The 12,081-nt window shown below is 34.9% G+C and overlaps 1 protein-coding gene across 1 annotated transcript in view; it reads left to right on the top strand.

Moving 5' to 3' along the window:
- The window catches only part of LOC137922069 (LIM domain transcription factor LMO4), a 125,325-nt gene that overhangs the window by 30,864 nt on the left and 82,380 nt on the right, over positions 1–12,081 (top strand). The window contains exon 2 of the mRNA XM_068764920.1: positions 11,466–11,830. Coding sequence (XP_068621021.1) covers positions 11,538–11,830 — 293 coding nt within the window. The 5' untranslated portion in view covers positions 11,466–11,537. The remainder of the gene's footprint in view (positions 1–11,465; positions 11,831–12,081) is intronic.

The raw sequence follows: 12,081 nt of genomic DNA, 5'->3' as shown, positions 1-12,081 counted from the left end.
TTACATATATGTATGATTCCTTTGACAGCAAAAACCTGCAAGAAATAAATTTTAATAACATTTTTTTATAGCTGTTTATTTTGAAGTCTTTTTTTTAACTATGCTAATACTACACGTCTAAAGAATAATACTAAAATAGATTAAAATGTAGTAAAAGCCTCTTGCGACATCATCACCATCATCATGTTAGCTGATAGATGCTCTCTGTAAGGTATAGGCCTCCGACAACGATTGCCTCGATGACCGCTCTTGCGCTGCTCGCATCCAATAGAACGAAGAAATATTATTTTTTTATGATGATATGGGTATTACTTGCCTATAGTAAAATTCATTATCCACGGTGTAAAACATCGCAATCCTTCCTTAATTCTGGTTATATAAAGTTATACCTAAAGGCATAAAAATCGATCCAATAATATAGTATACGTCGATACTGTTAAAGAAAAGCCAAGCTGACGTCCGACAAGCCCGCGGGCGGCGGCGAAATGTTTGAAAATTACACACTGCTCGCCTCTATCACGAATACTTAATATATTTGTCGGACAAAGTACAATTATGGCCAGTCCGGCGTGACGAACCGCTTTGTTGACCACAAAATCTTGTTGCTACATAAATATTTGGATGAGGTGCTTGATAAATGTATTTCTAGGAATCTAACTTTAATATTTTAATGTTTTTGATCGCTGGGAGGTAGTCTCCTCGAAAAAAATCCAACACTCCGTGTGTTGGATTACACCTAAAAGTGTTTTCAAAATTGTAATTTTTTATTAGAAATTTTTTATACTTAAATTTGGTACATGAAGGCCGTAAAGCATAATATTTTTAATATAGCTACAACTTTAACATTATAACAGATGTTTGAGTATATGGTAATTAAACAAATACAACAAAATTTTAATTAAAACAAATTGCCGGAGGAATATAATCAGAATAATGTAATAGAAAGAAACTAATTGCGTCCCGTATTGTTCCGGCCGCTTTCGTGGCTCGGTGTAAAACCGCTCGGCCGCTTCTAATTACGGGTGAGAGCGCCCGATCTGACGGAGACAATGTCTGCACTTGTATGGTCATTATACGTGTTTTTACACGCGATACACCTGTTCGACAACATTGACAAATCTGTGGTCATTAGCGACAGACAAAACGCGTCGTTCAACATTCGTGATGCGCACTCTCCGATCCTATAATTCCTTATAGAACTCACTGCAATGTCGACACTGCTTTTGTTTCACAACTGGGTAACAAAAAACATTTTCGACGTATGCATTTACAATTAAGATCTCTCGCTTCGATGAAATGTTGAATGTCGACCATCTCCTAAATTCGGTTCGTACGTGCTGCACATTAAAGTTTCAATGTTTAATTTTGTTTTAAAAACTTGTTCCAACTTTTGAATAATTAGTTACATATTATTGTAGCGTGTTCATGTTAAATAATTGTTTTACATCAATCACTTTATTCTTTTTTTAATTCGTTGCCTGAAAAAAATGTTTTTTCAATCTAATTTAATTGTGGTATCTATGTAAATAATTACTAGCAAAATTCGTTACAAATTTATACGTTGTTATTGTTTTTTTGGTTTATTTTTGCCAATTTTGTTTCTTCGGATAGAACATAGAAATAGAATAAAAGGCGATTTATATCAGACATAGAAATTAACCAAAAAATCCGGTAATCCAGGTAGTTGGGGCCATTTTTTTGCTTTTTTAAAATTAATTTCCGTAACTTTTTTTAGACCAAAACATATAACACAAATGAATATAATAAAAATAATAACAATAAATATAATAGACCTGCAGTATATTGTATTAAAAAAAACTAATAACGTCTTCGAAGCTGGAACAGTTAGGTTAAATAGTTTGGTGACAGAAATAGGGGTCAAAAAAGTATTACCCCTAGGTGGCGTATTTAAAAAAGTTGTTCCTACTCTAAGTATATTATTAATTATTATACTAATATTAATTAATTATATACTATTATTAATTAATCTGATGGCAAAGTAAATAAGAAAAATATAATTAATTTAGTGTTGCCATTTTCGTACAAGCTTTTTCTTCCTACCTATTTAAATTCGCGTCATTTCGAAAGGAATAAACATTTTACTTTAAAATGTTAACGTAAATTTACTGCACAGACTTCCTTTTTTCTTCTTTGTTCTTATGTACAGATTACCTTGTTCGACCCTAAAATAATTAATAAACGTTTGTCACTTGAGCCTCGAATTAACAATCTCCATTTATTTCAATAATTGGTTATAGGAATCCCGTACAAAGCGATATTACATGACCGATTGTTGTTACGCTAATTGCTGTGACTGTAATATGTTTGATGTCGAAGGACAAATTAATTGATTAACAGGCAGCCCACACAATCATTCCCGAGTTAATACTCCTCGGCTGTTTACGTCGTAATATAACGAACAATACGAACTACAGAATAAAGCATCCGCTCTGTGTTTTTTTTTTTTGGTTTTTCAAAATATTGTTATTTTTTATTTTCATTCTTTTTGTAGTATGTTACATATATAAGACATACTATTGTATTTAAGCAATAATCGTTCGTAACTTGGACACGTCTCCATAGATTATCAATAAGACCGATGAGAAGCCCAATCGAAACTCTTCCGATAACTTTAATAACCATGATCCACCTTGTAAGTGGACGTCCTATGCAGCACTTGTCTATACGTGGTCTTTATTCCATAACATTAAGACCTCAGCGGCCATCTATTCCACTTGACGTCCTGTGACATATCTAAAGCTACTTCTGCCGATCCAACAATTGCTTTGAAAATATTTTTTCAATGCTTATTTATGATTTTAAAGAGCTGTTAAGTAATAAAATATCACTTGACTGTTATAATGGGTTGTAATGTACAATTTTAAGTCACAGATTCGATTTCATTGGGGAACTTTGTGTTAATTATATGAAATCGCTACAGTCCACACGCGGTAAAGGAAAACTTCATGAGGCATGCTAAGAATCGCGTGGTCAATTATACAATCTGATCAAGAAGAACAGCTTATTATCCAATGAATAAGTGGTTGACTTCATTAACTAGCGTATGCGCGCATTTTACCTTTTGGGATTACCAATCATACAGCGTTGATGACTATGATTATAATTTACAATTTAAATATAATTCAAAACGTTTAAAGGAGAGCATGCACGAGACTAAAATAGATAAAATATAATAAAAGAAAAAAAAATTCTCTTGTCATTACAAAAGTTTTTCTAATCATTTCATTCAATTTGTTAAGATGACACTTATGAGGTTAGATCATTTTCTTCAAGGAAGTTGCTACAGGAACGTTAGGCTAATAATATCGATGAGACGTTACCTTGCATTCCAAGAATTCTTGCTGGGCTGGGTCCTTCGCGTAATACAGCCGCGGACGACTCGCAGCTTGGGAAGGCTTCTCCGCAATGCATTGGCGTTCACCTTTACCGACCAGACTCCTCTCCCTACCTAAACAAATTTTGTAAGTTACTATGAATGCTGCTTTAGAGCTAATAACTTTCAACAGGATGAGCAGCAGCGTCCTCTGTATAACATAATATCACACTACAATCGCTAAGCCGTCTGCCAAGCGTGGCGATTATGTTATATCCTCCCATCCATCCTTCATCATCTTTGGGGGGACCTATAACAAGCCGTGGCCGTCTATGGTTGAAAACGACGACGGCTATTGCTTTAGAATACCGTTTCAGAGATAAGCTGAAGTTCGCACTGGACAGGCCAAAATGCTTTAGGGGATTATAGAGACTCCGCTACCATGTCTCTGTCTCCTACCTCTACCGCATACAAATTCACTGTGAATTTGTTTCTAGTTATTATGTTGACTAGATCGCAGTACGTTTACCATTGTTGTGTGGTTTTTGTTGAATCTGTTTCCTAGGGATCGGTAAGTTCTTTTAGTAGGTATGAGTACACTCTGAATTTTCAAAAATATAGGAATAAATCCGGTTTAAAAAACGTCACTGACATTTTTTCGTGGATTCTATATTGTTTCTAACGCGAACCATTCCAGCCGTCCTTATTTCCTGATGGTCTTAAATTATTAGGCCTTTATAAAAATTCGAAATTGACATTAAAAGTAAAAATATATAATTATTTTATAAAAAAGTTTAAGAATTTTTGTATTTTAGTCAACATTTATCATGTATGTATTGATAACCCGTCTAAATGTAATTGTGTCGTAGTTAGACTGCCACCTGCCTATCCAAATTAACCGAACAAGCCTTTATTCTAAATTATTCTGCATATTAACTTGTAAATTCTTAGTAAATCTTGGGCTTAACATTTTGGTAACCCAGGAGGGGGCGAAAACCAGCGTTGGTTAACTACCATTCCGGGTAGCACAATTGAATCGCCTCTTACTGTCTTTGTTATATTCTGAGACATTTAATAATATTTTGTTTATTATTAACGTTTTTAAAAGTTACTGGTAGAAATTAGTTTGCTTATATAAATAAAATACGCAAAGAGTGTGGAGTGAAATAATATCGATATCAAAATTATTTTTCGCACTGAACGCTGGAGCCATCGTACGGTTCTTGCGGCCATTTTGAGGTCACGCCCGATGAATAATGCGCCGGGGCCATTAGCGGTCATTATATGCAAATAATATTACACATTAGCCGCCTGTAGGTACTGTTATAACTCATTTATTTTAAATACTTTATAAATGTACAAGCATATCCTATTAATATGATATTCAAATTCACTCTACCAAAGAATGGTCTTTAGTTAAGATTGAAAAAAAGAGCCTAACGTGTGGATTGAGCTATCATTAATTTTATAGAATGAAATATGATTCAAACAAGATCAAAAGATTACATGTTAAATTTTGACGCACAAATTATTCAATTTTCCCACGAACTTGTACAAGCAATATTTTAAGTTAAATTTTTTTCAAGTAAATTTTGAAGTAAGTGTGTGAACTTCTTTTTCAAATCATATACCATCAATTAAAGAATAGTACAGTTTTAGTTCATAAAGGGTACTATAGGCCTTCTTGAATATAAATAGCTTAAAAATCTTAATAGCAGCTGTTTGATACCGTAATAAACATAAAAATGATTTCAAGTAAAAATATTTTTTAGGAACGCTGTAAGTGAGAATTAATTATTTCATAAGTCTACAGCACGATGGCAAAATATTCAAAAATTACACGTATACAAAATTTTAAATAACTTTATCATCTGTGAAAATTTCTAGCTAGACTTTTTAAATAAAATAGCTAACCTAGGGAAACGTTGATGAAAAACAATTTTTGTATATAGCGTTTCATAATTTTTATAATAATTTTGGTATTTTTGAATAAGTGCAGCATTTGAGTTTTTAAACCATACCATTCAAACTATTTATCAAATTACATATCATACTTAATGTAATGTATAGTAGTTTAAAGCAACATCTTTTGAACCATTAAGTTACAAATGTTTGATTGATGCCATTACTCAAAAGAGAAGGTAACGGGAAGTAGCATTAAGTTTCATTCTTAATGCTTAATACCAAACAAAAAAAGATGAAGTTTTATGAAATGTAAATTTGACTCTCGATGTTCACTTGCAAATTAAACCGTTTAATATAATTGTTAATAATCATTTTAACTTCATAGTTACTTGGATAAAACACCCTTCTGTCAAAAAAAAAATTAAAATCCGAACCTTGGTAAATATGCTTGAAAATTTTCTTAAGAAAAGTCTTTTACGTTACAACATGTGAAAGTTTGTAATAAGCTAATTTCTGTTACGATATCTTATTTATTAAGTTACTAGTCTTAAGCTTCCCTAATAATTATTAAAAAAGTATTTAACGAAGTTTTTGAAAGAATGCGTTACTTTATTATAAAAATATAAAAGCCTCTATAAGTTCATATAAAAAACTTTTTATCGTTAACATCGTTCTATAAGACTTTTCAATGGCGGTAATCTCTTTGAGCAAGAGGTCCAGCTGGGTTAATTCGTCGTCTATTTTTGCTCCTGATGTGAAGAAATGTACCATATCGTCATACGACAAATGTGATGGATATTGTTCTGCCAAACCTTGATTACCAAACTACTATTGGTGAATGACCTATCACTACTGGCCACTTATTGACAAAGTTTACATTCGCACAACAAACAATGCAGAGGGCTGTGCAGGAATGAATAGACTTTGTCAAGGTCGTCGAAAAAGCGAAAAGACGGCTAATTCCAACCAGTGTCTTATTAAAAAGCGGGACGGTCACTTATTCCCACTTCCTTAAAGATTATGCGTAAGTCCAGCAGTAGATGATCTACGGCTGAAATTTAGATGGTGATTCGCGGGTCGTATCAATATAAAGAATTTGTCGAACTATACTCTGTTTTGTTTTTAAGTTAAAGTAAGTTTATGTAAGATTCAACATTAAAAATGCCCTTTATCAGACACGACACTTACAATCGCTAATGAACGATAAAGAGCACACAATTTCGACTCAATTTCGGGTATCGATAATACATCCATTAAACCAAGTCTTGTTTAATGAAGCTCGACAATTAAGTAATGAAAAAGTTAAAATCGCAATCGTACGGATAAAATTAATCAACGGAGCGCAAGCCGTCAATGGAATGGATATTTTATGTCCCGTGGGCGAGAGTGGGATCCAATTTGTCCGCAGTTTTTAATTAGTATGGATGTGAGAGAAAACGAATTGCGTACGCTTCCAGCCAACTGAAGCTACAGTCTGCTCTGCGTTCGCAAGGCAGTTTACGGAATACTGAATATATATAGTAGAATGTGAAGGTTGTCTTATTTTAATTATCTTAAAATAACAATCTCAATACCATTAAAATTACACGGACATTTCATATGTTATAGGTATTATTCATATCACAAGGCTAATGAAATTACTGCACCAGAATATATATGCCTATACATATACCTATTACATATACTATATATGCCTATTACATATACTACATGAATAGTCCGCAATATTTATACTAAATTTTATAGTGAAGTACGTTGCACGAGACATAATATATTAAATATGACGATAAACGTTAACTGTCTACTAAATCGAAAGAACAGAAAATGATATTGAGAAGAATTGTTATTAATATATTATTATTTGAAACTATAAAAGTTTGATTAATGTGAATAATTTTCTGAGATAACTGTATTAAAAGCATGTTCGACAGTATTAGCTTTGTTGGATTTTATATTTTCACTAGTCTGAAGGCTTCAAATCGGACCCAGAATCGTGATCAGAAAAAAATATCTCTATTAAGCAAACATATTTTATTTAGCGAATACTTCTAGATTGTGCTTAATTCTATAATAAAGAAAAAGAAAATTATGTCAAAGATGAAAATAGAAGGATCTTTATACCTTTTTTTATAAATTTTTAAAAATTTGTAATTATTAAGAATTAGTTTGTTATTCGGTAAAATGGAATAAATGTATTTTAAAATGAATTAACAAAAACCCGGTCGAAATTCCCCTTGAAAAAACTTGTCCCTTATATTACATAAAAAATTATGTTTGTTAAAATTTTTGAACAACTTTTTTAATTGATATACATTGATTTGATACACTGTTGTAATCTCAATGAATATTTATGAATTAAAATATCTAATATTAAATCATCCACATTGACAGTAGATTGCCAGCCACTGCAAGACATACGGCTTCCCCCAAAGATCTCCACCATGACCGCTAAATCATTTTAATTAATTATTATTTCTGTGAAGCAATTAATGAACCGAATGTCTTCTTTTAAAGTATTTATTATAAAAGGAGTTCTATTTAGTTAATAACAATTACATGGACCTGTATGCAAATGCGTTAAGGTCTACACGAGACTAAGACGGTGCGATGTTCCGACTCTCCTAACTCCGCGCAGAGTTAGCGAGGGCGCCGGTCGTCGGGCACCGGTGCAACGTCTTCCCCGCCCCCGGCTCTAATTAGGCTCACATTCTCATTCCGTTTTCGCGTTTAATTTCGCCGGCGGTTTCGCCTTAATTACGTTATACGCGGCGGGCACCAGGGGGTCCCGTACAACGGAACACGAAAGCCAGTGACCGATACGTGTTGTTGCTTTTGTTGTGGCTTCAGGGACTTTGATAAGTTTGTTATTCGGTATATTTCTGTAAGAGCAGAGTGGATGTGGAAGCGTGATAAGAAATTTTCTCTAAAATCTCCTCTAATAATGTCTCATAATATTTTCCTATTCATTTAATCGCTTCAGAAACTGTTACTGTGCAATATTTTTGATTGTAATAATAATTAGATTTTTAAAAAGTGTCAACGATCTTCCGTTTTATTTTCTACAATTTCGTTACTTATTTTTCATTCATCTATTAAGTCTAAGAAACTTAGTGATAAATTTCGTAAATGTATTTTTAGGCGTGTTACGATACCAATAAAGCATACTAAACTATTAGAAAACTGCACAGAGGAGTTTTGTGCTATAATAATAGCGTATTTGAAACGGCGCCGCTCTATGAAAATATGTAAACTCATCGAAGTACCTCCCTAACGAACGGAATATCGTAGAAAAGCGAGGAAATAAAACGTTCCACTAACAAGATGACTTACAGTTTCGCCTCCTTAGACGTTCGAATGTGCAGCTCATCGTTGTAATTGAAAAAAAATCACTTACCAGGTAAATAGGAGTTCATTGTGGCACGGTTGCTAATAAGATTTTTAAACGGCAACAAAGTATCCAATCAATGGAGCTTGAATAATGAAAACAGCACCTGCTGGTTCGCATGGCACCCTCCGCTACAGGCACGCACCACGCGACCTATAACAATTTGCTGCATTCGTGTTATTATTTAGATACGTAACATTTGTTTCTGTTCACTCCGCTTTACTACTTAATTAATCTTGGTAAATAAAAATGATTTGGCACAAGCTTTGCTAAGCATTCAACTCAAGGACAGTTCGACTAATTCGGTTAATTTTTAAAATAGTTTAAAAAAATTGCAGGAAAAGTTGGAAAAACTATAGTTCTTTTTCAAACATTAAACCTTTCCACAATAAAAAAACCGATCCCTTGGCGTATATAAAAAGTATTATATAGTTAAACAATGAAAAAATATAATCTTACTATTGTGCCTTGTCACTACAAGGCACAATAGTAAGATTATACATATATATATATATAGTGTATAAAATAGATATTATAAGCAAAAAGAAAATAAAGTGATCGGTAATACAGTATAATACGCTTTATAAATAACTTATCAAGGAAATTACAAATAACGTAATGATTATAATATAGTTATAAAAAAACGTTTTCAAAACTTTGATTACTACTTATCCATATTAAAATGAATTATTATTTGCTATCTATCCCTGCAGACTTTGTTCTGCTAGGTGTTTGTTATTAGCTAGTCGCATCTCAATGAAAACAATTAATAGTCACTAACTTTATGCAGATAGATTCTTAATATATGTTAACGCTTTTTACTGGCATATGGCATATAAACAATCAACCCTATAAAGCTTTACGCCCATCACCAATCTATAGAATTGCTAAAATATAACAATAACCATTTAACATTAAACGTACATTCAAATGCAGTATTACAAAAGTGACCATTATGTTTCCTTTTCTTTTGGGACGCCATCGCACCAATATTACATATAACTCAAAGCAATAATTTCTGCGTAAAATTTAAATAAAATATTTGTAATAAAGTTTTTAAAAGGAATCTTGATTTGAAATCGGAAGCTAAAACTATATGACCCGGTGTTGCGATTGCTATCTCCTGTACCTACTTCGTTTCGAATGTCTAACACGTGTTCGCAAAATTAACAAAACAAAGACATTAATGCGACTACCGTAAATCGGCGGTACTTGTAGCGATTTAACGAAGCGAGATAGCTGCGCACGCGACGGCCCGCTCATTAGTAGACACGCAACGCGGCCATGGGGTGTTCTACACGCTACCAATATCTGACCCTTATTGCCTTCATTAGGCTCACCCGCCGACATGTAATCGCTCTCCACACGCTCGCAGCTCTCGACTATCCCACAATTTTCAATAAATTTGCAACTACCGACAGCGATTATGAATACTTGTTTCTGCGCCGGGAACGTCTTAATGCTCCCGCATTCGATTCAAACGTACAGATACAATTACAACCTCGGCGCGGTTACTTTCTTCTGCCGAAGTTGAAGAAATTACGTTTAGCGAATCAAATCTTTGCAAAAGAAAGGGCTACCGAAATAATTGTCTACTTTAGTCCCGGAGAAATAGAATTACAATCTAAATTAATTACGCTTTTAAAGCGTCCGTTATTCTTAATTAGTTTCTGCACCGCAGCGGAAGCTCCCGAGCCCGCCTCGCGTTCTCTTAATGAAGGGTAGTTTCAAATCAGTGCGTTTGATCAACTCTGTGCAGTCTTAATTACGGCAGCCGTTCCGCGCGGGACAATCCGGTTATTTATGACTACATAAGCTTGATTATTCTTTAATGAATACTTGTTTTAAAACGTTTAATTAAGTTTTATGGCGACAGGGCCGCTCAGACGGCGTCCCGCCGCTTCGCCGGCCGCGAGCTAATTGGATCGGGTTGACGCACTCCCCGCCGCCCGCGTGCTTCTCCCGTTCCCTCCCCACCCCCGCGCATAGCTCTGCCCGGCTTCTAATTGTATGAAATTGCTAATTGGAAAATTTTATAAACGCGGCTGCCCGCAGGCCTACGCCGCTCCGTTACCCGAAAAGCCGTGAAGAAAAACTAATTCAAAGGGTCAGCCCGTTCAGAGAAAATTTTCTATGCTCTCCAAACGTATTGTTGTTTGTATCTGAAAAATTGAGTGCCAATCTTTCGCTGTTCCCTCTCCGTAAAAAGTTTTATAAAAAGTGTTACGCAGCGTTACTGAGGGGATAATTGCCGTCACTTATGTTACGCTTTTATTTTCAACTCTTCCATTTAAATTCTCGTTCCTCTGAAGGATACGTAAACACCTCGATTGTATTTCGTGTTTATGTGACGTGTATTTTAAAAGTGCTAAGATTTATTTCTCTTGATACAAAAATTTGTATTATTCTTTTATATTAGCTAAAATCGCAGGAATCGTGCTGTTAATAGTTCTGTCCTTAACGTTCTGCAGACCATGAACACGCGTTGCGTAGGACGTCACCCCACAAGAGCAGACGACCTTGTTAAGGTCGCAGAAAGACGCTGAATTCTGACCGCTTTCAACTGGTTCTTTTTGAAATCTATGAGGATGGCCTATGTCTAGCATACAACGTCCTATGCCTGAAGTGATGATAAAGAGGAGTATTAAATTAATCGGCCAGAAAGCTTCAATTAACTTTTTCGATCAGTTTGTGGTTGTTATTGGAGGTGAAACACTTCCCATGATGTGACATCCCATTTAACGATAAAGGTTCAATTCAGATTAAACCTAAAGTCTTGAAGTTTTCAGACAGCATAAGCTTTCGTTCATAATGAATAATTTATTTTCTATCTGTTGGCAGGGCGTGTAGTTGTGGTGGTGAGCGCGAGCGGTCCCCGCTCCAACCGTCAAGCTGGCAGCGAGCGCGTTGAGCATGAACCCCCACTACCACGGGTACGGGGAGCTCAGCTCGCCACATCCGCCGTCCCCAGAAGCCGCCTTCGCCGCAAATGGCCACGACTACCCGCACAACAACAACAACCCAGCACTGAAGGAATGCGCCGGCTGCGGCGGAAAGATCGTGGAGAGGTTCCTCTTGCACGCCCTCGACAGATACTGGCACCACGGCTGCCTCAAGTGCACGTGCTGCGGGCAGGCGCTCGCGGACATGGGCCGCTCCTTCTACTTTAAAGGCGGCATGATATTATGCAAAAACGATTACACGAGGTAAGCATGAGTTTGCTTCAATTTATATTTTGTTTGTAAACTTCTAATTTAATAATAATTTAATTTAATGATTAATTTTATAAGTTTTATTTTAGCCTTCCTTTACACAAATATAATAACTGCTTTGTACAGACACCACCATAGAATACCAAAACTCAAAGAAAAATATTTATTTTTTATGTCACCGACTTGGTAACCCAAACGAAATGTTCGTCCCGGATTCGTTAAAAATTGTTAATTAGCAACGATTT

Source organism: Battus philenor, unplaced genomic scaffold, assembly GCF_028537555.1.
Source record: "Battus philenor isolate CCGP_79_NKW_IND1 unplaced genomic scaffold, ilBatPhil1.0.hap1 SCAF_2, whole genome shotgun sequence".
Taxonomy (NCBI): domain Eukaryota; kingdom Metazoa; phylum Arthropoda; class Insecta; order Lepidoptera; family Papilionidae; genus Battus; species Battus philenor.
Note: the sequence above shows the minus strand (reverse complement) of the source record. Positions and strands in the feature narration are given on the sequence as shown.